Raw genomic sequence first — 27,819 nt, forward strand, 5'->3', positions numbered from 1 at the left:
CCGAGCCACCTTGGGGTGGCTCGGCTTTGGCCGAGCCCCCGCGGGCGGTGTTTTCCGACTTTTTCGAGTCGTTTTCCGTTGTTTCCGGTTCTGTCCGTGATTCGGTTGATTGAGACTCTGATTGGTTGATCTGATTTGGCAGTAAGTCGGGATCCCGATTAGGCAGTAAATCCACTTCTGAGTTCGAGTCCGAAACCGATCTTGATTCGATCGTGATTCGTCCGAGTATGCCCTTGGTTGGATGACTCGTTGACTCTTCGAACACTTGGCTTGATCCCGCACGCGAATGGACGTATTCCGTTGCTTGCGTGTGACTAGTCAATCTCTTCGCCTTGTTGGTTTGTCGGTTTGCGCCGAGCTGAGCTAAGGGACCTATAAGCAATTTTATATGCCTACAGATACCCCCTCCAAAGTATTTCAGTCTCGTTCTTTCATAGAAGAGTCTGGAATACTTTGGATATGATTGTCCCAACCTTCAGTCGGTGTAATGGGATCCTGGAATGGCTTCTGTTCTTGACTCCTTCAATTCTCCAGGCTTTTCGGTGCTTTGTCGAAAGTCTGTAAGAGTTCCGGTGCTGCATTTATTGTCTGACCGTTGTCAGAACGGAGTATTAAGAAGCAGTTTATACTCGTATACTTTTCGGAGTATTAAGAAGCAGTTTATACTCGTATACTTTTCGGAGTATTAAGAAGCAGTTTATACTCGTATACTTTTCGGAGTATTAAGAAGCAGTTTATACTCGTATACTTTTCGGAGTATTAAGAAGGTTTATACTCATATACCTTATTGGAGTATTTAAGAAGCAGTTTATACTCGTATACTTTTCGGAGTAGTGATTCTTTCGTTGCAACGCATTGACCGGCGTTGACCTAGGGTTACGCGTTGTCCGGCGTTGACCTTAGGGTTTTGAACGTCGTACGTTGACTTTTTGATTGCAACGCGTTGAATGGCGTTGACCTAGGGTTATGAACGTCGTACGTTGACTTTTTGATCGCAACGCGTTGAATGGCGTTGACCTAGGGTTACGTGTTGTCCGGCGTTAACCTTAGGGTTTTGAACGTCGTACGTTGCTCAAGTCACGAGACCAACTAATGAAGCTGATGCGTCAGTGACCCTCGCATTTATAGGATTTTTGGCAAACCCTCAGCCATCAACGGGTTTGATGAGCCTTTACCGACTACCGTTTGAGTCGGGCTAGCATGCGGATTGTTCAAGTCCGTTTCGCATGTGACGTTAAGCTAAAAGAGTTAACCCTTTTAGTGCTACGATATTGAATACGTAGACTTCGTCTTTCTCCTGTGAAAAGACTAAACAGCAACGTGTATCAGACGTTGACTTAGGATTTTTGGCAAATCCTCAGCCTTCAACGGATTTGACATACTTTTACCGATTACCGTTTGAATCGGGCTTACATGCGGATTGTCTAAATCCGTTCCGCATGTGACGTTGTGCTAAAGGAATGAACTCCCTTAGACTTGATGCTACGACTTCGAATACGTAGACTTCGTCTTTCTCACGGGAATAGACTACCCGGCGACGCGTGTTAGGCGTTGACTTTAGGATTTTTGGCTAACCCCAAGCCTTTAACGGATTTGATTAACCTTTACCGACTACCGTTTGAGTCGGGCTAGCATGCGAATTGTCTAAATCCGTTCCGCATGTAACGTTGTGCTCAGAGATTGAATCCTCTGAGACTTGTGGCTATGACTTCGAATACATAGACTTCACCATTGTTATGGGAACAGGCTACCCAGCAACGTGTATTAGACGCTGACTTATCCCTACTTAGGTTTCGGGATAAAATACCCCAGAATCAAACTCTGGTGTCTTTTTCTTCGGAGAAAGACTAAACCGGCAGCGCGTGTTAGGCGCAGACTTATCCCTACTTAGGATTCGGGATAAACTTCCTAGGATGAATCCTAAATTGACAAATTTCGGAAAAGATCGATGCGGGAAAGGAAGAATTTTATATTCTATTTCCCGGTCTTCTTTTAGGGTGAAGGCGAACCCAACAGACAAGGAAGGAAGAATTTTATATTCTATTCCCTGATTCTGGAAAGGAAGAATTTTATATTCTATTTCCAGCACAAAAGAAACTAGAAGTGGGATCTCCACTCCGAGAATCTGGAAAATTTAGATAAACTTGCCTTTTATAGGATGAGTTATCTAAACTGAAAATGGGTCCTTCGTTTATCGAAGTGGTATTTTCAACTCCGGTTATAACCATGAACAAGGTTTAACCAAAGAGAAAAAAAGGAAGGAGTTCTTTCGTTTATCGAAAAGGGACTCCGAACTGAAAGTGGACCTCTTGTTCATTCGTTTATCGAGAGCGAATTATGGTTTTGACCCTAACTGTAGGATGGTTTGGCCAAACAGGAGTTTGAGGTGACCCTAACTGTAGGAAGGTTTGATCACTCGATTTGAAAGTGGACCTCTCGTTCATTGGAGGAATCGAGAGGGGATTTTGACTGTAGTCCTAACTGTAAGAAGGTTTGACCAATTGGGAATTTTATATCCAGACTCTAACAGAGAGAGTGTTGAGTGCACAGACACAGTGAGAATTTGAATGGGGGTTCTTATTCATTACATTGCTGTGGTTTTGGGAACTTCCCGTTACATAAATCGTCCACCCCCAGTTTCCTCTGCAGAACTGGTTCGGACATTATTATCAGTTACCTAACCGGGTTATCCTTAAGAATATTAGCTTAATATTCTCCAGGAACTTCCCGTCAGAAGTTGGGAAACCCGTCAAAAGTGAGGAAACAGTTTAGACTCATATACCTATTGGAGTATCAGGGAGTAGTTTAACCTCTTATACCGGTCGGAGGATTGAGAAACAGTTTATACTCGTATACTCTTTGGAGTTTTGCCGTTCTCAATTGGCTTACCTTAGCGTTATGACGCCGTTTTCAACCAAGGTCTGAATGCTATTCTTGAGAGTAAAGCAATCCTTGGTGTGATGAATGACCCTCCTGTGGTATGCACAGTACTTTGGGTCCGTAGTGTTGTCAGCTTCCTCCTGATTTGTGATAGGTGGTAGCTTGATCTTGTTACCTTCAAGGAGGGATTCGAAGATGGTTGGAACGTCTTTGTCTTTGAAAGAGTACTCTTTTTGGAATCTCGGACCCGAAGTCTTTTACTGCCTTCGAGATTGCTATTGTGACGCTTGATTAGCACCACCAGCAGCTGCAGGTGCCTTGCCCTTACCACGAGAGGCGAAGTTTGAGTTCAGCGGATTAACCGTCGGTTGGTTCCTCTCGGCTTTCTTCCTTCTAAGGAATCGCTCAGCCTGCTCCCCTCGGACCTTCAGATCCTTCCAAGTGTCAGACGGTGCTGTCCCCATTGCTTCCAATACGTCTAAGGACAGATTATTATGGCAGGTCTGGAGAATGAATTCCTCGGTGATCGGGTCCCGGCAATTCATCGCCTTGTTCCGGAACCTTTTGACGAAGGTATCGACTAACTCTCCGTCCTTCTGCTTCTCATCGAGCAACGATCCGATAGATACCTCGGTGTCGTCATCGAAGAAATTGGCCAGGAACTTGGTCTCCATGTCATCCCAGCTGTTCACGCTTCCTGGCTTGAGGCGACGATACCAATCGAAGGCAGCTCCGCGAAGAGTGCCGACGAATGACCGCACCATCAGAGGCTCATTGCCGGAAATAATACCCAGGTGCGATTTGAAATAAATCAAATGCTGAGTGGGGGAACCCTTCCCATCAAACGGCGTAAAGTTAATCAGACTGAACTTCGCCGGATAGGGGATCGATTCCCATTCTCGTGGGTATGGACAAGGAATGCCCGTCTTCTTAATCTCTTGAGCGGAAATCAATGTATTGATTTTGCTCTCGAGGTTTTTAATTTTTAGGCTTTCACCTGTATCTTCATGTTTTGCATGGCCATCTGCATTTCGAACCTGAAGGTCTCCTGTTGTTTAACCATGGCATCTTCAAGCATCTTGGCCACTTGTTCCGCACTTATCATAAGTGCCTCATGGGGTTGTCCCTCGCTGGATACCGTATTATCTGATGCGACTGCGGAGCCGGCATCAGATTCTTCATCTTCTGAAGGGCGTCTTGTTCGAACCCTACCATAGGTTGCTCGCTCGATGGTTCCGGACTGCAGATGGGTTCTAGGCCGGGAGGCTCTCAGAATCGACTCGAAATCATCCCGTGCCGATGTCCCCTTGCTGGTCATGTTGGCAGTGACCCTTGAACGTTCACCGTCTTCGACCATTGTTCTTCTTCTTCGGAAACGTCTAGTCCTTGGCTTTGGCGCTTCCATGCTGAGTCTTTGGAACACGGAAACTCTTTCGGGAAACATCTTGGTGCAGTCGCACTCAGACAATACCGCCCGAATGAGTTTTGAGCAAGGACATTGAGTCTCTAATCTTTGAGGGCTCCTCTTTCTGGATTTGCTCGTACCTCCCGCACGATAGTACAGCTTGTCCGTTTGAAAATCGGAACAACCTCTCTTGTGTTGGCACGATCTCCCAGGTATAACGTCATCGTCATCAGACAACAACGTTTCCTTCTGAGAATGAATTTCCTTCTTTGAGCTCTCCAGAGTCACACGCCTCAAAACGCGCCTTTGTGGGTGTGAATCTTCAGCGGGCTCCCGCACTTCGATGCGCAAAGTTGTGCGCTTGGGTGCCACGATTTTCTCCAAATGTTAAGGGTTGCGACGACCCCCAGCATGTTGAATTGTTTGGGATTTCTTCATTGACCCCAACCGTTCTTGAACTGGAGCTTTGCCTCGTTCTTTGGGAAGTGGACCGAGGCGCTCCAAAACTAACTTCCTCCTCTGGGATAGTCTTGTGGGATCTCCCAGAACAGTTGCGGAAATTACCAGCGATTTAGGTTGATTCGCCGTAGTTTGAACTTTCGGCGGCTGCAGTTGTTGTTCCTTGGTCTGAACCGCCGCTTCAGACTTCGGCCTCCAAACCATACGAGTTGATGGCGGTTTCTTGACCACCTCCTTCTGTAGCTTCCGACGGGCTTCTTCGGCTTTGGCCCGTACTTGTGCCGATAATGCACGGCGTTTGCAAATACGCTCCTCCAGCGTCGTACGGTTCCGTTTGACCCGGACCCACTCCATCGTTGATGGCTTGGAGGAACCACTCTTCACTTGATGTTGAGGCCTGCTCTGCCTTCTTTTGTCTTCAGATGCCACGTTGTAGCGGATCCCACGTCCAACTCGACTCCATGGCCCTTTATGCGAAATCGTTTCGCAAGGCGTTGACAGTTTGCCTTTGGCGGGTCTCTTTTGAGAGAGTTCACCAAGCCCGTCTGTGGCAGAAGAGTATCGGCGCCAGAGTAGATCTGACCTGGTTGGAAACTGGAGGAGATCTCAACCCGAATGCGACTTTGGCATCGAACAACGGGCGAGATCTGTCGTTGGTGGCTTCGACTTCTTCATACCAAGCAACCTTTCTTCCGCTCGGAGGAGACTTCTGGGATTTCTTGGACTTGCGGGGGGAGGTTGATCCGGACGAGGACGATAAGTTTATTCCTCGAACTTCTGTTGTCGAAACTCGTATTCGAGCGCTCGACTTCCACGACCGGATTGAAGATCCGGCTGGCGACGGCAAACCGATTCGGCAGGCGAGGATCGGCGGCTCCCCACTGTGGTGCGCGATTGTTCGCGTTGGAAAAATCGTTGCTTTCTTTGCAATTGATTGCCCCATTGCTATCCTTAAGATAACAGTTTCTTGGTTTTAACAGAAGATCCGGTCTTTTCTTAGATCCGGTTTACAATGAAAATCAAAAGATAAAGAAAGATTTAAGGATTTATGCCTTATTTGTCGAACAATCACGAGCCTGCACTGTTTTGCGGATCCGCTCGCGTTGTGTGGGTTCTTTGCGCTGCGCTCGGGTTTCATCCGGGACCAACGCGCGAGATCTAGAGTCCGATCAGATCTAAGGCAGTACGACGCAGGTAATGATCCACAAAGGAAATAATAGGCCGGGGAGGATTGATTCAAGGCCAAGGAAACAATCGCCAAGTGTCTCGCGGATCTAAAGACCAAGCTTAGATCGGCGGAGTACGTCCCTGGCGTAGCATCTGAGATGCGGGTCCTCTCGAACACGGCTGCCTTTTTTTGGTGGTTTGACAGATCCTGAGCACCGATCTGGACAGAGTGAGTCCCCGAAGCTCCCAAAGCTCAATCTTTTTTTTTTAAGTTTCGAGTCTTGAATTCCAAGCGGAGAGCTTCGCTCTCCAAAATTTCCCAACGCTTGAACAAAAATGAACCAAGTGGCCTATGTTATAGGCTCTCTTTAACTGTGCCCAGCGCATCAGGACACTGTCGCGCACGTTCTGGGTGTGCACGGCAACCTGGGTTCCGAGCCAACCTCAGTGGCCTCGGCCTTGGCGCGAGCACCCTGGGGGTGGCTGGAGCCACCGAGCCACCTTCAGGGTGCGTTCGGCTTGGGCCGAGCCACCTTGAGGTGGCTCGGTTTGAGCCGAGCCCCTCCGGGTGTGTTGTTCTGTCGTTTTCCGCTCTTGGTTCTATCTGTGATTCGGTTCTGTGGTTGATTTATCCAGACTTGATTCGTTGACCTGATTTGGCAGTAAATCCGGATCCCGATTTGGCATCGAGTCCGAAACCGATCTTGATTCGATCGTGATTCGTCCGAGTATGCCCTTGGTTGGATGACTCGTTGACTCTTCGAACACTTGGCTTGATCCCGCACGCGAATGGATGTATTCCGTTGCTTGCGTGCGACTAGTCAATCTCGTTGCCTCGTTGGTTTGTCGGTTTGCGCCGAGCTGAGCTAAGGGACCTATAAGCAATTTTATATGCCTACAGCAGTATTTCATTCAGATAGTTTTTGTATAAGGGCATGTTGACCCGAATATTATGTCTCGGATGTTATCCCATTTGTGATATGATATTTTTATTCTGAGTTTGTCTATTATATTCTTGCTGATTGTGATCGGGGACCTGTGCCTTTGCATTGTATTTATTTCCAGATGCTTAGCGTATTGGATTGAGAAGAAAAGAAAAAAAATGATAGTGTATATTTTTTCTCAATCTAATACGTCACGGGCTTGTTCACGTTCCGATTCCCGGATATTTTGGGAAGCGGGGCGTGACAGGTTCTGACGAGTCGACTCATAACATTATGAGTCGACCCATCAGGTTGATTCGACTCATGCCTGTCATAAGTCGACTCATAAAGTGTGCTGGAAAATTAGTTTTGTTTCTGCTGAGTCGACCCATGAATTTATGAGTCGACCCATGCATGATGAGTCGACTCATGAATTTTATGAGTCGACCCATAAGTTGGTTTTTAGCCTGTAACGGCTACTTATGAGTCGACTCATGAAAAGTACGAGTCGACTCATAACACTGTAACGGCTATATTTCCAGACTGTATTGTTTTTGGGTTTTTGGTCTTTTTGCCTTGTTTTCTCTTGGCTTTGGGGTTCCTATAAATACCCCCACGTATCCTCAGTTCAAATAATCCAAAAAATGTTTTAATAAAGTTTTAACAAGGGTTTAAGTATTGTTTAAGTTTGTTTAAGAAGCTTTTAAGCATTTGGAAGTTTGAGTTTGTGAAATCAATTTCACAAGAGCTTGAGGAGATCATTTATTGGTGTTTGGGCATCCAACTATTCTCCCTCTACCTCTTGATCTATTGAGAAGTTTTCTAAACTCAATCTAGCTTTATATTTTATATTGTTTGATTATCATTTTATTAAGCTAGTGTTCATATTGAGTTTAGTTGATTTTATTTTCTCTTTGATTACACACACACAACCATTGAGCTTATTGTATTTACATGCATAGTATAATTGGGTTGTGGGATTGTGTAGATTAGAGAGTGAGCTTATAATTCATTCTCATCCATTGTAGAGAACAAACACTTTGTATTGTGTTTATTATGAGATTCACTTTGTAATACACTTGTATACCGAGAGAAGTGTGTGGCGAGAGTCGGGGATCATCCCAAGAGGAGTGGCGTCGGTTGACGAACCTAGAGAGAGGTTGTATCTGAGCACTTGAGGGAGACACGTCTAGTTCAACACTTGAGAGGGTGTAGAGTGGGATTACAAGAGTGTGTTAATTGTAGAGTTTTCGGTAAACTAGAAAACCGTATTGTGTGGTGTAAACGTTATTCGGGTGAACGTAGAAAACCCGATTGTGATAGTAAAGATCTCTTCGAGGTGAGGAGCGGAGACGTAGGTCAAGTGGTTAGACCGAACTCCGTGATCATATCATTTTATTTGTGATTGCATTGGCGTTCTTATTCTTGTATTCATATCTTATATCGCCTTTGTGTATTGCTCTTCATATTGCCCTATCACTTTTGTAGATTGTTTATTTCACCCTTGTGTTAGTTTATATATCATTGCATACATTTTTATCATATAGGATATATTTTGTTGTTCATATTGCTTATCCTAGCTTATATATCTTGTTGTATTTCATACTTGCTAGGATAACTTGTTATTATCCTAGCTTATATATCTTGTTGTATTTCATACTTGCTAGGATAACTTGTTAATTAATTTTAATTGGTATTTAATCGGATTAGATTAGCATAAGACCCTAATCACCCCCCCCCTCTAGGGTCTAACAGATGTTTTTCCAAAATTTTGACGGATAAACCTGCTATGACACACACATTTCAAATTATCCACATTAGATTAATAGGTACTATACACAATGTCTCTCCACAACATTGATGTGTTATCAGTCCATCTCCAAAGCCATTTACCTCGAAGAGCTTTATTCATAGTTTTTAAGTGCATTGATGTGTTATCAGTCCATCTCCAAAGCCATTTACCTCGAAGAGCTTTATTCATAGTTTTTAAGTGGAGAATCCATACCCCTCCTTGCCATTTAGGTTTGCACATTTCCCCCCATTTAACATGATTAGACGCTCATTTAGTATCTGCAGATCCCGCCCAAAAAAACCTCCACATATGTTTGTTATTCCTATCAATCGCCCAATGAGGATATTCATATAAAGACATTCAAAAAATCTGCTTTTTTCTTATGTAAGTTCTTCTTCCATTGAATTTGGCTCTACAATAAAGAAATCACAAGTTCAAAATCTGACTCCAAAAAAATAGAGAGATCTGAACAACATCTTAAAGAATCTGATGCCCAACCCTTAGCAACTAGACAGACCCATCTATGCGACTAAATTTGTATGTCCTACTAAATCTGTAAACATCATCATCAATGAAGCATTGTTTAATCTGCGCACAAGAGATCACCAATAACCACACAAAAACTAATTTTAAAATTTTAAATTATTAGTATGCATAAAAAATTGCCCTTTTCTTTCAATCTCCCTCTTAGCAAATAATTTTCTTACATTGCATTATGGTTTGTTAAGCATATCGGTACCACCGTAAACAACACTTAAGCGAGCAAATACCTACAAAGGACAAATCAATGGATGCATAAGACAGCTAAAATTTTGTCGAAATCTAATTAATGGAAGAAGAAAATTTATGAGTTCAAACCTGGGGGAGTTCACCTAATTCATAAAGAGTGTAAATATATGGAGATCCTCCTTGAAAGCGTAATAGTGACTCTGCATAAAGCTAATAAAAACAAAATTTTGATGAGCACCCTTACACTTCTGCAAACAATATTAATGAGGAGCCTTTATGAATAGACTTAAGTAAAAGGGGATAAGACTGAGGAGCCTCTGTGAACTTAATGCAGTAAACTGAAGAACAAAAGGGGATAAGATTGAGATCTCTCGGTTGATGCCTCTTATCTATGTACCTTCTAGGGTTTGAAACCTCCCCTTGTTTCGATGGAGGAACCCCTAGATTTAGAATGAACCCTAGATAACCTCATGTTTGGTTTTCGAATCGGATCGATTCGGGTCCGAACTGGGGTACAAAGAACCGCAGTAGAGGCGATTTGGAACAAAATCAAAACATTTTTAGGGTGAGAAATTTTTAGAGAGGGAGAGAGAGAATGTTACCAATTGAAGAGGAGGCGGCGGTGCTGGACTCGGTTGAGGATGGAGGAGATTTGATATTAATGTTAACGTTGTCGCTGAGGAAGAGTATGGTGCTAATGTGATTAGGGTCATGATTGTTGAAGAGGGAAGAAGATGAGATGAGAATTTGTTGAAGAGGGAAGAAGATGAAATGGGGAATGTGAAACCACAACGGAGCTTAAGTTCTCAAGGCAGAACGCGATGTCTAAAGTTGAAGAAGACTGGTAGGCAAAATCTGCAAGCGCACAGACTCGTTATAGCTATCAAGGTCGATCCCACAGGGACTAGGGTTAATTACCAAATTTCACGTTATTAGACTAGCTAAACTAATGAGTAACTTAGAAGAGATGAAAATTAAAAGAAATAAAATAATAACTAATCATGTGGAATTCAATATAATGAAGAGCCAGGATTGGGTTATCACCACAACTTCGATGCTCAATGATGAATTATTTTAGTTCTCGGTATCGGTTTAAACTAAAAAGGGTGAATTAGCCTAAATTAATCTAAAGCCTCTTTTAAGGTCTAAAGATCGTGCCTAATTAATCTCAATTAACCTACTTTCGTAGAATCAAGATTAAATTAAACACATTAAGCTTTATGCTAATCCAAATTAAATCCCCAAGGAATCTAGCCTACTTTCGTGGTTCGAGTTCCCTGCTTAATTTCTAGAGATCCGATATTAATCTTCACCTTTCAGTCCTTCAATTAATTACCTATGATTGCTAATATGCTGATCAAGCGAATCAATAGAATTAAAATACTAGAAATCAAGTTAAAAGATTTAAATTTTCACCAAGAACCTATATTAATTTATCATCAATCACCAAAAAGTTGGGTTCTTTCCCAATCCTAGATAAGAAATCTACTCACACATGATTGGGACAAGAGAATACATCAAATAATTATGCAAATCAATCATAAGAAGAAATAAATCAAAGAGAGGAAAGAATTAACCCGTCTTTCAATTGAGATCTTTAAAATCAAAACTTGCAATCCAATCTTGTACAAGAAATTAGTGTCTTCCTTCAATATTTGAACTCTAAAATAGTTGCTAATTGATGGCTAAGAGAACATAAAAAAAGATATCAAAACCCTAAACCAAAATATCTATTTATATGTCCCTAAAAAATCTGGAAAAAGATAAGGTCCGCGCCATGGGTGTGGCGCGCACCACAATAGGGTGTGGTGGAATCTGTTTTTTGCTGATTTTGTGCTTGTTTGTACAGGTTTTCGGTATTTTGGCTATAACTTTTGCGTCTGATCTCGGAATGAGGTGATTCAAGTTGAATTGGAAAGCTATTGAAGATATCTACAACTTTTATCTTTCTGAATCAAATTGCATCATGGTCGAAATTCCAGTTCTTTATACTCGTGCATCCATTTTCTTCACGAACCATACATTCGAAATCTTGTTGTTGCTTCAAACTCTTGTTCAACTTCCAACGATCATCAAATCTTTCAATCTTGAGCCAATACCTACATATAAGAACACAAACCACAGCAGTATCCTCGATCTAAACACTCAATATGCATTAAACACTCGTAAATCATGCTTGAAACACACTAAGATAAATGCATATTCTTGTTGTTGCTTCAAACTCTTGTTCAACTTCTAACGATCATCAAATCTTTCAATCTTGAGCCAATACCTACATATAAGAACACAAACCACAACAGTATCCTCGATCTAAACACGAAATATGCATTAAACACTTGTAAATCATGCTTGAAACACACTAAGATAATGCATATTTTATGTGTTTATCAAAGACGAAGTGGAGATTTAATAAAAATGAGGAAAGGGAAAACCGCACGAGATATGGGGGGAACGTGGGAGAACGTGGGTTGGTTATTCATTTAATTTTTTTATTGTTTATAATCTTAGGTTATTGTTCATATTACCTATTTTGTTGTTCTCCTTTAGTAATAAAGAAATAGATATGTTCGCCATGTGTTCTACATCAATAATCTCCATTTTCCGAATAACTTTATGTTATAGTTTACTCATATAACATCTTTAGTGATTGTCTACTTGTGTCTTGTACGGATTATTTTGGGCTTTGCTCGCATAAATCTAGTCATTTGAATTATATGTATGTTGTTACATGATAAGGTGTAGGCTATAATTAGTTTAATATTTTACAATTCTTCATCCTCCATGACTTTGTTTGCTCCTAATACGTTTACGTTGAACTTCGGAACGAATTGATGCTACAGACTCGTAACTTTACCCCAGGCAATTGACATCATGCAATGATCAGTACTACCATAACCTCAAACACTCTTTTCTATTTATCAAACATGGAATATCTTCTTATCTTTCTCATTTGGGTTAATTGCGAATAGATCCATTTATCACCTAATTGCGAATAGACGTCATTATAGTTCTAATTGTTCAGATAAACTCATGTACTAGTAGTGGATAGACCTATGTAGTTTCACCCAATTGCACATAGGCCCCCGTTGTAGTTCTACTTATGCAGATAGACTTATGTAATGGTTGCCCAAGTGCCAACAAACCCTACCCCCCCCCACCCCCAAAATTTTTTTTTTTGACCTTTATACGATTAAAGAAAACAATTGAGGGTCAAACCTATCCGTAAAAATAGAACGGTGGAAAGTCTATCACCTCTATGAAACTTATTTGACTCTTAGAAAAGTCAAGGGAAAAAAGACTTAAGGGACCTATTCATACGAAACATATGGGATCTATCTAAAATTAACCCTTCTCATTTATTTTGGGTATTTTTATGGAAACCACCTAATAAATATGGTGATTATATAGGAAACACCTATGATTTCTAATTTGTATTGAAACCATCTAAAAATATGTTTTCTTTCTTCAATCAACCATCCACACCCAATTTCTATTACCTTTCTGACGAAATTTCCATTAATACACTAATAAGGACACATGTCATGCATGTTTTCCCTAAAAATTATTACCAGTATTATTGAAAATGTGGTCAAAGTTCAACAAAAAATGGTCATGTGTGATTGATTGAAGGGAAAACATATTTTTAGGTAGTTTTAATATGAATCGAAAATTATAGGTGGTTCCTATATATTCACCCTATTTATTAGGTGATTTTCATTAAAAAATCCCTTTATCTTTTCTTATAAATTTCATTATAACATTTTCTATCTTTCAACATCAAGCTGGATAAAAATCTAATAAATAATTTCCGTATCATGAAAAAAAAGTTATACCTCTTTTTTTTGAGAATATAAAGCAAGAAACAATAAGTGATACAAATATATACATACATTTATCAAGTGAGAAAATTAAATGCAAGAAGACATATAGTTCAAGAAAGATATGGAAAATGTTATTACTTATACAACATGCCCATACGATATACTTCCAAATTCTAGCAAAATTACCAAGATAATTTTAGAAATCTCTTTAATTTTGAAAGGAATAAGTCTTCATTCACTTTTCCCAAAAAATTCAAAAAAGTAAGAATTAAAGAAGGAAAAGGGTCTTCAATGCATACAATTATTCTATATGTCATTGAACTAACAGTGAAATTTACGCTTGCCTTGGCCCTTAGCAACTAACATCATGCAATGGTCATTACTAGCAAAGTCTTAAAACGTTCTTACCTTTGAAATTTTATCTATTTATTAAAATGTCCTTTTCATGTAAGCATACAAGACTAGACTCTGGGAGAATAAACTTTACTTGTTTTACTTTTTGACTAAAGAGGATGAGAATAATGTCTCTTGGCAGTATATGGGTTATTGAAACTATTAGTTCCCCCCGGTTGCCACATTTCTTTCAAATGTTTGCCTTCCTATTTCTCTTTTATCCCCTTAGTTTTTTAAGACAAATAGATGGTAATGTATCTAAGAATTCACTATAAAAATTCTTTTTTTTAACCATTGTGTTGGATAAATTCTTATTGTTTTTCCTTTTTTTCCAACTAGGATACATGTTTTTGCAATTAAATATCTTATCTTATTTTTCTGCTATTTAACCACCCGATTGGTGAACTTAAAACTCATCTTACCCTTACGGGGTGTTTTTCTACTTGCAACTTAGTTGAAAGTATGAAAGTGACTTTTTTTAAAAGTGCGAAAATACATCCAAGTCAGCATACAGGTGACATACATTGTTTCTTTGCAAAAACAAGTTTTTGTTGAAAGTAGAAAAGTGAGGATGATGTGGCAACATTATTTTGTTTATTTATATATTAAAAAAACCATGTTTTTCTTTAAATCACCCTCCCCCCCTACCATTTTCAACCATATTTAGGATTGCGTTCATGTGGTCATAATTTAACAAAAATAAATAAAACCTAAGACATAGATACCCAAAACTAGGCAATCATCATGGATAGTTCTAGTATAATCTCACTAGCAAAATTTCAGCAAAAAAGAAATTCTTGGTATTATTAACATTATGATCAAATTATTTTTGTAATAATTGCAAATGGAGATGAGAGAATCACAAAGAACACCCAAGCTACAAAATGTAAATAACCCAATTATTTATTTTCAATGAAAACAAATATCAATGACATATTTCAAACTACTGTTGCAACAAAAAATGATGAGAATAGTATTCAAAACGTGGGGGAAAACAGTGGGATTAGTTCTATAGAGGTAAAAAATAAAAAGGGGAAAAATACAGCGGGAAGAGAAAAGAGGCGTGAGAGAAAAATTAGAGGACATGAGATATTGTTGAAGATGAAACAGATCTAATGTACTAATTATTATAATTTTTTTTAATATAATGTGGTCCCCACTTTTTACTTTCATAGCTCACTTCTGCACTTTTTAGGGGATGTTGAAATTGCAAAAAATCTATTGTGAACTATATTTTGGATCTCACTTTCATTATCACTTTCAATAAAACAAACAAGTGAAGTCTCGAATAAATGACTTTCATACTTACAATTTTCACTTACAACTAAACAAACACCCTCTTAATTAAAGTGGCACGTTAAACATATTTCTTAACATATTTTTCAACATGGTAAGATGCATGTGTTTGTCCATTGATTCAAGAAACTTTATGTTGTGCGCAGCGGAAATTTCGGCAGAGTTTCTGGTGCTTACATGTAAAGTTTATTCTCCCAGAGTATATGTTGTGCGCAGTGAAAATTTCGGTAGAGTTTCTGGTGCACAATAAAAGAGAAAGATCGCAATATGAATTCCCATCTCACCAAAAAACAAGAATCTGAAGCGAATATCTCAACAAAGTGAGATATTAGCTCTTCCTCTCATCAGTTCTAAGACTGATCTGTCGAAGGAACCTAATAAACTATTACAATTGCCACAAACAGCAAATCACACAAGTTTTACGTGGTTCGACAAATTGCCTACGTCCACGGGGCAAGGAGGGGGGATCTACAATTAGAGGGAGAGAATACAAATATTGTTTACAATCACACAAGATCTCACAAATAAACCCTCAAACTATCTCTCAAATCCCTCACAATCTCTCTCTCAAAAGGATGTCGCCAAAAACCCGCCGAAAAGCCTCTGTGATTTTCTCTTCTTCAGCCGAAAGATCACCAGCCGACTTTTCCTTACGTTTTCCCCTCTGTTGCTTGCACGCCGCTTTTATTCTGCTCGCTTGCACGTAGCCACAATTAAATCTCCTTGCACTCAAAACCTAGGAAAGAATAAAGGTATATATATAGCTGAGTTGGGAAGTTAAGTGGGCCGCATCTGGGCTTACTCTCTGTGATTTCCGCTTGATTGTGGCCCCACCCACAATCACGTTCTTCTTCACAATTCTCCACATCGGCGAAGTTTTCTCAAAACTGAGCCGACACCAAAGCATCCAAATGTCCCACTTGTTGTGTCCAGTATGTCGTAAAGTTAATTCACGACAACTGTGACGCCCCTGGATTCACACAAGGCTGCAGTCCAAGGTAAAATCAGATATGTCAAACCTGCCATACACCCACTCTATGCATAAACATGTTTCACCAATCACAGTAATATTCTCTAGTATAATCAAATAGAAGTGCAGGTACAAACATGCAAAATAAAGGGAATAAATATAATAGACATGATATAGAAGAGATATCTCATAAATGAAAAGAATCATGTCTTAACTATAATACATCTGATATCTGAATAATGAAAATGTCTCAACATGAATCAACTAAAAATCATACTAAGGCACACTGCCTTTACAATATGAATATGAAACTCTAATGTCTGGATAAAACTCAAAACTACAGTAGAGTCTCTATAAGTAAAACTATGTGACGGTGACTATGCCAGAACTCCGTCACCCTGCGGCTCTCCGGAACTCCGAGCTACCTGAAAGGGTATTTTTAAAAGAAAAAGAAATAATAACAGGAGCGTCAGAGCGCTACAGCAAGATTACCTCCATCCGCCCCCAGGGGAAGGGCTGTTAGATGGAGTGGAGGCTCTATCTATTAAGCATAGTCTACCTAGATTCATTTTTCCCGTATCTATGTGGGATTAACATTTAGAAACCTACAACACGAGATGTAGTACGTCGAGCAAAATAATTCAAATAAAGAAACCCTCATATATATACCATATGTCTCAAATTGTAGATATCTAAACATTAATACCGAACTAAGAAAAGACAATCTAATGAAACCAACAATTAGAAATCCATAACACGAGACTGGTACGTCGAGCGAAATAATCCAAACAAGGAAACCCTCATGTATATACCATAAGTCTCAAGTTGTGAATCTCTAATCATTGATCCCAACTAAGAAGTAAAAAAGACAGTAAAGAAATAAGATATCAACACATCGTATTTATAATATCTTCCACTATCACTGGAGAGATAGAATAAACTACCAACACATGATTTTGTATACTTTCAAAAGTAACGTATCTCAGTTATATAGTTTAATGATAGGTCGTATTCATAATCGGCATCTACCATACTTAGTCTATTAAGTAGTTATCTCAGTACAACGGACTACCCTATAGGTATACTGAACTGTGTACATGGCTCATTAGTCTCATCGCGATCTTAGTGCGTAACATGAGTGCGGGACGGACTACCAAATAGGCATCCTAGAAATACGGATTATGAGCCTCATCGCACACTAGTACGGGACGGACAGCTAGATCAAGCCTCCTAAAATCCGACTCAATGGTCTGTACATATGGAATATCGACGCACTACCTCAGATCAAGCCTCCTAAAATCCGACTCAATGGTCTGTACATATGGAATATCGACGCACTACCTCATGTAGTACTGAACTGAGCTCATCATCCGACTCAATGGTCTGTACATATGGAATATCGACGCACTACCTCATGTAGTACTGAACTGAGCTCATTAACGATATCCACCGCATGTAAATCTTTGTATCTCTGGCATGTCGATGCACTATCCCATATAATACTGAGCTATGCCCATCAACGATAGTTACCTCATGTATAAACCGTGTATATCTGGTGTGTCGACGCACTATCCCATATAGTACTGAGCTGTGCTCATCAACGACATCCAACATGTATATGAACTATATCTAATTCAATATGATCAAATCAAAATTCATCATAATCCCCTTGGGATTCTTAAATGTCTAACATAACATATTCATGACTATACGTGTAACATCAAGCGGCTCAAAACTCCGTGAACGCACCTCAAAACGGCGCAACACAGCTCCACAAAACGAGCAGGAAAAACAGACGAGACATCTATTAGTAAAACAAGCATATCTTTCTTTAGGAAAACTATTTTTACAAATGGTTTTCTGTTTTGAAAACTAGATTCACACATATTTCAAATGACATAAGTTTGGTTTAGTTTGGAGTTCACTTGTTATCCCAAATTTCCAGTTAAATATTATACATGTGCAGCGGTTTTTCTGCAGGACATGTTGTTAGTAAATATAACATATCATTCTCTATACAAACTTTTTTTAAGAATGGTTTTCTGTTTTAAAAACTAGATTCACACATATTTCAAATGACATAAGTTTGGTTCAGTTTGGAGCTTATTTGGTATCCCAAATCTCTAGTTAAACATTATATATATGCAGCCATTTTTCTACAGGACATGTTATTAGTAAACATAACATATCTTTCTTTATACAAAGTCTTTTTAAGAATAGTTTTCTGTTTTAAAAACTAGATACATATAGCTTTCATATAAAACTAGTTTGGTTAAATTTGGAGTTTATTTACTATCTTGCAATCTCAGTTAAAGATGATACAAGCGCTGCAGTTTTCTGCAGAAAAATATATTTAGTACATCTATTAAATTTCTCATATATAAACAAAATTATGAAAAATCCTAATGAACATGATCATGATACTATCATAAAAAGAAAAAAAAGATTATTAATCTGGTATTTGTTTTAAGGTTTACTATTAAAAATCTGACTTTTAACACATCAGGTTAAGATTAAAGCATGAAAACACATATTAAACATCATAATAATCATCTACACTAGTTATTTAACTATAGGGATGGGTTTAGATGAAGATAATCTTGCCTTAATCTCGTATGCAATCCTCTGAAATAAACAGCAAGCAATCCATGAGCACGAACCATCCGTTCTCCCTCGTCACACGTCGATGATCTCGCCCTTTTGTCGATATTTGCTTCACAAAGCTCTCAAAACTCATAAGCATAAGATCTAGGGTTTTTGAGGGGAGAGGGTGGCTGCTAGGGTTCATAGATATGATAAAAGAAGGGAATTTTTATAAAAAAACATAGGTATTTATAGAGGCAAACTCGAAACAAACTTGTTTGACCCGAACCAGGAAACCTAGTCTGACTAGGAAAACAACCTTCGATATTTTGGCCATAACTTTCACGTCCGACCTCAGAATGAGGTGATATAAGATTTTTTAGAAATATCTTGAAGATACCTATAACTTTAGTATTTTAAGTTTTTCCATATTCTAACTTTTTCAGTATGTAAAATGTATATACTTTAACTGGTTGTTTTTCCTAGATTCAGGCCCGTGCACGTGTGCATGATATCACTTCTATATTCACATATATACATTGAATTGATCTCAAATCAATTCTTAGCATACTAAAACATTAATAAATATTATTTCTTTTTTTTATAATACAACATATTTATTATTTATTATAAAATATTTAAAATTTTGGGGTTTTACAACGGACTCAATCCACAATAAGTCGGGAACCCGAACGAGAGTCTAAACAATCTCACCCCCATCAACTAATCCAACCTGCCTGCATCGTAAAGACTACCTACATATCCTCTTGTCTAAGGAATCAAACCGAATGTAGTTCAGCCAAATGGCCGCGAACGACCTTAATCAAATAGAAGAGTTCAGAACCATTCTCCAATATCACCAACAAATCTGCGGACGATAGATCTCCTAATGGCCCCCAAAGAGAAACAAACCAAACACCTCCTCTTGAGATGAACCAATAGCCATATCCAAACTACATCTACCAGCTGCACTCAAATCAACCAACTCATCATCATCTGCATCCAAAAACAAATGATCTCCAAACTGTGTCACCTCAGTTGAAATCCCAAATGATGCAGAATGATCTAGAGAATGTGGAGTAATATCCACCAAATATAAAGTATCATCACTCTCCACTCGCTGCGATACATCTAAGGTCTGTCCAAAACTCTCCATCTGCTGAGAGTCAATTAGCTCCCTCATCATAACCTCAACCGAAGTGACACTTGTAATACCCCAACCCTTGAGAGGGTGATGTGATTAGTATTGATAGATTTGATCGGAATACTCATACCATCAAAATGCATCTTCTTTTCGGGAACCCAACTCTTAGAAACTCCAAAGTTAAGCGTACTTGGCCTAGAGAAATTCTAGAATGGGTGACCCCCTAAGAAGTTTTCCAGGGAGCATGTGAGTGAGGACAAAACGTGCTGAAAAGACATGTGGTGGTTTGTGAGGCCAGTCCATCAGATCTAATAACGTACCGACTCCGGGATTCCAGGGCGGAGCATTACAAATGGTATCAGAGCAAAGCCAACCGGAATTGTGAGAGCTAAGTGCTATGCGGCGCAAAGTGCTACGTCGAGAGGGCGGGAGCCACCTCTTGAGGCCGTAGGAGCCACCTCTAGAATCTCACACGGATGGTACGGTCTTGGATGATATGATTTGGCACAACGAGAACGTTGTGAGTTTAAGTGAGGGAGTTTGTAATACCCCAATCCTTGAGAGGGTGATGTGATTAGTATTGATAGATTTGATCGGAATACTCATACCACCAAGATGCATTTTTTTGGGAACCCAACTCTTAGAAACTCTAAAGTTAAGCGTGCTTGGCCTGGAGAAATTCTAGGATGGGTGACCCCCTGGGAAGTTTTCCAGGGAGCATGTGAGTGAGGACAAAACGTGCTGAAAAGACATGTGGTGGTTTGTGAGGCCAGTCCATCAGATCTAATAACGTACCGAGTCCGGGATTCCGGGACGGAGCGTTACAACACTACCAGACCAAACACCTAATAAGGTGGCTCGAATATGTCGAAGCCTCAGTTCAGAAACTCTTCTGCAGACCATTGCTTGACAACAAACACCGATCCTCCTCCAGCAAGATACGACTCTCCAAATTTGCCACCCTATCTAGTTGCCCCAAGATTTCCTTTCCAACAAAGTGTCTCGAAATGCCATGAGCTCGGTTCCAATACAGAAATAGGTCCATCTTGTACCTCCTACCAAAACCAGAATAAAGTACCTTCACCTTTCTGTCCATCTTACACTTCTTCAATCTATTAGAGACTACTAGGACTTTCTTCAATAAGGATTTGGTTACAATCCAAACACGCCTAGAACAGCCATCAACAAAGGAAACCAAACATCTATTACCTCCTAATGATACCTCCTTGGAAGACCCCCAAACATCCACGTGAACACCTCCAGAACGACCATTAGCACGATGAATAGAGGTGTCAAACTTCACCTCGGTCTTCTTGCTCACATCAACATGTTCACTGGATTTCAAACTGTAGGTCTTCATACCCTCTTTTAATCTATGCAAGGAATCAATACTGGAATGGCCAAGCCCCAAATATCACAGTCTAGTCAAATCAATAGAAGTCGCTACTTCTCCACCTGTCATTATACCTCCAGTCAAGTAATATAGGTTATTCCTCCTAACGCCCTTCATCACAATCTGAGAGTCTTCCATAATCTTAAGAACCATGTCCTCAATTCGAACATTCAGACCCTCTCCAACCAAAGCTCCAATCAAGATCAAGTTCTTCCTCAAGGAAGGAACATATCTCACATCATGTAACTCCCTAACAGTCCGGTCAAAACATCTTGATGCGAATTCTTCATATCCTAAGGATCTAGCATGCACGGTTATCAGCCATGTACACCACACCACTATCCAGCTTTTCAAAACTGGAGAACCATTCTCTTCTAGGCCACACATAATAGGTCGCACCACTATCCAATATTCATTCAGATTCTTCCGAATAGCTATTTATAGGACTGATAGAAAGCGAATAAATAGAAGAGCCAGAAATATTACTATCCGATATAACGATGTTTGCTTCTGATAATGGTTACTTCCCTTTTCCCTTCTGCTTATTCTTCATCCATTCGTCGAGCTTTGGGCAGTCTTTCTTCCAATGACCAGTCTCCTTACACCAAACACACTGATCTTTTCCAATTGTAGGATGTATTATTCTAGACTGTGACTTCTAATTCTTCCAGTTTAGACCCTTCCCTCTTGTGACCAACGCCTCTGCTACCGGCTCAACTGAAGCCTCCTTATCATTCTTTCGAAGTTGATAATTCACAAGTGCATCAGTCACCTTACTATACGAAAGAGATGCATTCCCATTAATTAGAGTAAGGACGAAGGTCTCATATTCCTCGTCGAGCAAGGAACTCAACAATAGCAACGTTTTGTCCTCATCTTCAATCATGACATCCACATTCGCCAAATCCGTAAAAAGCTTTGTGTAGGTGTTCATGTGATCACTAATTGAGGTTTCCTTCTTCAACTGAAAACGATAAAGTCTCCTCTTCAAATACAAGCGGTTCTCAACACTCTTTGTCAGATACTTGCTTTCGAGAATCTCCCAAATCTTTTTCGCAGAAGTCTCATTCATCACATTATATTTTAGATCTTGAGTCAAACAAGACCTAATCACACCACAAGCCATTCGATTCATCTTCTTCCAAACCTTCTCTTCAATATCATCTGGCTTGCCATCTAACTCCAAGGTATCCTTTCTTCCAAACCTTCTCTTCAATATCATCTGGCTTGCCATCTAACTCCAAGGTATCCTCCAAATTCTGCGTGTTCAGCGCATCCAAAACCTCGCATCTCCATAATCCAAAGTTATTTGTGCCATTAAACTTCTCCACATCTATCTTCATAAAGTGGATATTCAAACTCTGAATGGTCTTCACGCCAGAAGTACCACCCTCGACACCCGAAGCACCTTCTTTTCCTGACATCTTTCTCAACGCACCAACGAATGAAGAATAGATCCAAAACTGAAAAGATAGAATCTTTTACCAAAAGATCCCATCTTTATCACCAAACAAAGCCCTAGACGAGCTTTCAAAACAATCTACTCCTCCAAGTAGCCCAAGCGTAGCCCGAGCTTTGATACCACTTGTTGTGCGTAGCGAAAATTTTGGCAGAGTTTCTGGTGCACAATAAGAGAGAAAGATCGCAATAAGAATTCCCATCTTACTAAGGAAACAAGAATCTGAAGTGAATATCTCAACAAAGTGAGATATCAGCTCTTCCTCTCATCAGTTCTAAGACTCATCTGTCGAGGGAACCTAATAAACTATTACGATGGCCACAAACAGCAAATCACACAAGTTTTACGTGGTTCGACAAATTGCCTACGTCCACGGGGCAAGGAAAGGGGATCTATAATTAGAGGCAGAGAAAACAAATAGGGTTTACAATCATACAAGATCTCACAAATAAACCCTCAAACTATCTCTCAAATCCCTCACAATCTCTCTCTCAAAAGGATGCCACCAAAAACCCGCCGAAAAGCCTCTGCGATTTTCTCTTCTTCAGCCGAAGGATCACCATCCGACTTTTACTTTTGTTTTCCCCTTTGCTGCTTGCACGCCGCTTTTCTTCTGCTCACTTGCATGCAACCACAATTAAATCTCCTTGCACTCAAAACCTAGGAAAGAATAAAGGTATATATATAGCTGAGTTGGGGAATTAAGTGGACCGCATTTGAGCTTGCTCTCTGCGATTTCCGCTTGATTGTGGCCCCCCCACAATCACGTGCTTCTTCACACTTAAAGGATGTAAATGATCAATTTTTAACATGCATAAAGGTCACAAGAGAACTTTTGAGAAACATGACAACAGTTAATAATATAAATAAAGGATATATATAGTCTGAAAAAAATATGGTAAATACTAGAGAACATGCGCGTACCACGTTATTCCTCATACATTGATATTTAAATTTAAGCAAACTACCAAGATAACTTGAAATTTCTATTAAAAAAATAGTTTAAGGAATAATTCTTCTATACACTTTCCTTAGAATAAAAGGGTCTTCAATGCACCAAGATAATATTAGAAGCCTCTATTAAAAATATTTAAGGAATAATTCTTTATAATACACTTTTCCTTAAGAAACATGAAGCCTTCAAACCATTCACAGACACAGAATACAACTACTATTCTGTATCAGTTAGCTCTATGATGCTCCGTGCAAAAGGACAACACTTGCGCCGGCCGTTACATTTGTTATACATACTCACAAACACTTGCCTCATCAAGTGATACCAAAACTCTCAAAATATATAATATAACTCTTCTAACACACTCTCTCTCTCAAAAATATGGTAGCCGTCGATCAATCTCCGGCCAACCTTACCGTCAAATTTATCAGTGAGACTGTTGTCCGTGCGACCAATCATTCAAAAAACCCAATGTCGATCTTCCCTATTTCGAACTTGGACCGCATCATGGGCGGTATACCAATCATCATCTTCTACGTCTACAACAAACCATTATCCGGCCATTTTTCTTCTGTTTTAAACGCCGTTAAGCTCCCGCTCTCTCAAGCTCTCGACCACTTTCCTCTCTTCGCCGGTGAAATCTCTCAAGACTCCTCCGGCGAACCTGAAGTTCTATGCAACAATAAGGGTGTTCGCCTTATTGAAGCATCAACGAACATTTCGTTGTTTAAGCTTGATTTCTATGAACAAAACAATAGTATTCAAAAAATTATTCTCAAATTCGACAATAAGTATCCCTTGAGCGTTCAAATTACGAGCTACACTTGCGGTGGTTTTTCAATTTCTTGGTGTTTCGATCATCTCCTTGCCGACGCCTCTGGATTCATCAAGTTTTTATCTGTTTGGTGCGAAATTGCCCAAACTAAGAAACTTTTGCCCTCCATGGAGTTTAACAACGAGAGACATTTCCTCCGCCCTCGCACGCCACTGATGTGTAGTGAAAGGATTGATCGGATATTCACCGTGTGTAACACGGGCGATGCGTTCAAAATGCCTGAAGGTTGTGCTACGGAGAGGCATCTCTATTTAGTCAAGAGTTCGACCCTTGAAAAACTAAAACAGGAAGCTTCAAGCAAATACGGACCAAACAGAACCAGAACGGAGGCCTTATCGGCATACCTATGGAAAATGATGGCGAGAACATTCGACAAGTACTGCAAATACACTCGTTGCAAGATGGGATGGGCAGTAGATGGACGAAAGTGGATGACCGACGAAGAATCAATATCCATACTGAATTTCACAGGAAATGTATGTTCGATGGCGGTAGGAAACGCGGCCATCGAAGAACTGATCGAAAAGTCGCTAGCCCACATCGCAAGTACCGTATCTAACGCAATCAATGAGGTCGCCAACCGTGAACATTTCCTAGACTTGATCGATTGGATCGAATGCCATCGAACCGAGAAAATTGTGCCCAAGCTAATGCTTAGTGATTGTTCGCCGGCGATACTAGTGTCGTCGTGCTGTAATATGCCGGTGATGGGAATGGATTTTGGGTTCGGATTGCCGGCGTTGGGGATGTTTTGCTCGGCACTTGATCGGTTGAGTGCGGGGTATGTGAACATTGTGTCGAGTGGGAGGGACGATAATTCTTGGTTTGTGTCCGCGTTTATATGGCCGGAGTTGGCAAGGGAGTTGGAGTTGGATGCCAATCATGTTTTTGAGCCTATTAGCGTTGGATATGTTGGAGTTTGATGTGCTATGAGTGGGTTTCTTTTTTTTCCTTTTTTTTTGGGCCTTATTGAATGAATGATTTAATAGGGTGAGAGAGTGGTGTGTTATTTAATAGGGTGAAAGAGTGGCGCGTTATTTGTGACGCGTTTTTGTATTTGGTATTAGAGATCACATATGTTTCAAAGAGAATATTCCAAATGTATTATTTATGTCATTATGTGTAATCTCTCTTTTCAAATAGTATGTTTACAATTTTCCCTTTTAATTTATGTGTAGGCTCTCTTTCTCCCCCTCTCTCTAAATATGTTAGAAGTGTATCCTATTCGTGTGGTTCACTTTGTTGGAAATCTGAAACTCAGAAAGTTCAAAACGAAAAGAATGGAGGAATGTGTTATTGAATTCTATAATTGGGGACTATAAATAGCCTTTACAAGAGAAGGAAATAACAAACAACAAACCTAAGTTTTATCAACCTACAGCGTAAAGAAACAAACCTGAAGGACAGATGTTATCAACGAACTAGTAAACTAAAAACAGAAGCAACAAACTCTAACTAACATTTCCTCTATTAAGCTAAAACATATGTGCTTAGCTTACTTCCGATGAACTGACCATCCCAAGCATGCCTCTAAGTCTCACAAACTGCTCTAACTTGAGAGGCTTCGTCATTAAATCTGCGACTTGATTCTGAGAATTGTAGCAGTTCAACTCCACAACTCCATCATTCACCAAATCCCTCAGAAAGTGAAACCTCACATGAATATGCTTGCTCTTTCCATGAAAAATTGGATTCTTAGATAACTATATAGCAGAACTACTATCACATTTAATCACAGTACCTTTCTTCTCCTCTATTCCAAGTTTCTCCAAAATTCTCCTAAGCCAAATGCACTGACAAGCACAGAGAGCGGCTGCAATGTACTCGGCTTTGGTGGTAGACAAAGTCACCACTGGTTGTTTCTTGGAGGACCATGAAACAACTTCAGACCCTATCATGAACACAAACCCAGAAGTACTTCTTCGATCATCAAGATCACCAGCATATCCACTGTCCGTAAAGGCCAAGAGCTCTGAACTGTTTGCTCCCCTCTTGTAGAAGATGCCTAGCTCGGTTGTTCCCTTCAAGTATCTCAGGATCCTTTTGGCAACCAACAAATGTGACATAGTTGGACTAGATGTAAACCTGCTAATGAGACTCACACCATACATCAAGTCAGGTCAAGTCACAGTTAAGTACATGAGACTTCCAACCACCTGTTTGAACAAAGTTCCATCCACCTTGGTCCCTCCTTCATCTTTCGACAACTTTCTGCCTGGAACAATTGGATTTTTCACGGCATTACCATTTTTCATACCAAACCTTGCTAATACTTCACAAGCATACCTCCTCTGACAGATAAAAATACCATTCGAGCTCTGCAAAACTTCTACTCCAAGAAAGTGTCTCATTCTTCCCAAATCGGACATATCAAACTCCAGCATCATTGAATTTTTAAACTCATCACACATGCTTATATCACTTCCAGTAAAGATTAAATCATCTACATAAAGGCTTACGATTAACACTTTACCTCCTTTTGACTTTGTAAACACGGTGTGCTCACTGGAACATCTCTCAAAACCTTCTCATACAAAATAGGTCTCAATCTTGCTATACCACGCCTTCGGTGCTTGCTTGAGGCCGTATAGCACCTTCTTCAACCTGTAAACTCTTCCTTCTTCACCCTTCTTAACGAACCCCTCTGGTTGTTGCACAAACATCATTTCCTTGAGTTCTCCATGAAGAAAAGCACTCTTCATGTCAAGTTGGAAAACTCCCAATCCACACTGTGCTACCATTGCGAGTATCACTCGAATGGTGTCAAGTCTCGCCACAGGTGCAAAAACTTCAGTATAATCCACTCCATAACGTTGTGCATATCCTTTAGCTACTAATCTTGGCCACAGGTGCAAAAACTTCAGTATAATCCACTCCATAACGTTGTGCATATCCTTTAGCTACTAATCTTGCCTTGTACTTCTCTACGTCCCCATTTTTCCACTCCATAACGTTGTGCATATCCTTTAGCTACTAATCTTGCCTTGTACTTCTCTACGTCCCCATTTTTATTAAGTTTGGTTTTGAAAACCCACTTAACTCCAATAGGATTTACTCCTCTAGGCAAATATGTCAACTCCCATGTTTTGTTCCGTTCGATTTCCTCAATTTCAGCTGCCATAGCCTCTCTCCACTGCTTTCTTTTAACTGCTTCTTCAAACAAGAACGGATCATCTTCAGTTACCGTCACCATTGCATTCAGACCTTCGTCCTCTGATAACCCTTCACCTATTGCGTAGTCCACCATCCAGGTCGGTGCTCTCCTGTTTCTTGTACCCCTCCCCCCTTTAACCGGAGCATCATTCTCTTCATTTGGAGTTGTACCACTCGAACTACTACTGGAGCTACTGCTTGCAGTATTTGTATTGATATTCAGACCTTCTATTGCTTCATTCTGCTCCTCTTCGTTTGGTTCACCATCACTCTCTTCTTCATCTTCATCTTCGTCTTCCCATTGCTTCATTCTGCTCCTCTTCGTTTGGTTCACCATCACTCTCTTCTTCATCTTCATCTTCGTCTTCCCATTCTAGCACATCCAATCTACACTCTTCTTCCACCATCACTCTCTTCTTCATCTTCATCTTCGTCTTCCCATTCTAGCACATCCAATCTACA

The 27,819-nt window shown here is 40.0% G+C and overlaps 1 protein-coding gene and 1 pseudogene across 1 annotated transcript; one reads left to right on the plus strand and one right to left on the minus strand.

Annotated features, from left to right (window-relative positions):
• LOC109833083 overlaps nucleotides 1–15,733 on the minus strand; it is a 29,871-nt pseudogene extending 14,138 nt beyond the window's left edge.
• Nucleotides 23,751–25,127, plus strand: LOC109833094 (omega-hydroxypalmitate O-feruloyl transferase-like). Its single transcript, XM_020400648.1, has one exon. The coding sequence runs from the start codon at nucleotides 23,751–23,753 to the stop codon at nucleotides 25,125–25,127; it is 1,377 nt and encodes a 458-aa protein (XP_020256237.1).

This window comes from Asparagus officinalis, chromosome 1 (genome assembly GCF_001876935.1).
Source record: "Asparagus officinalis chromosome 1, Aspof.V1, whole genome shotgun sequence".
Lineage (NCBI taxonomy): Eukaryota > Viridiplantae > Streptophyta > Magnoliopsida > Asparagales > Asparagaceae > Asparagus > Asparagus officinalis.

Coding starts and splice junctions, on each gene's coding strand:
- LOC109833094 (XM_020400648.1), top strand. CDS start 23,751: ATGGTAGCCGTCGATCAATCTCCGGCCAACCTTACCGTCAAATTTATC.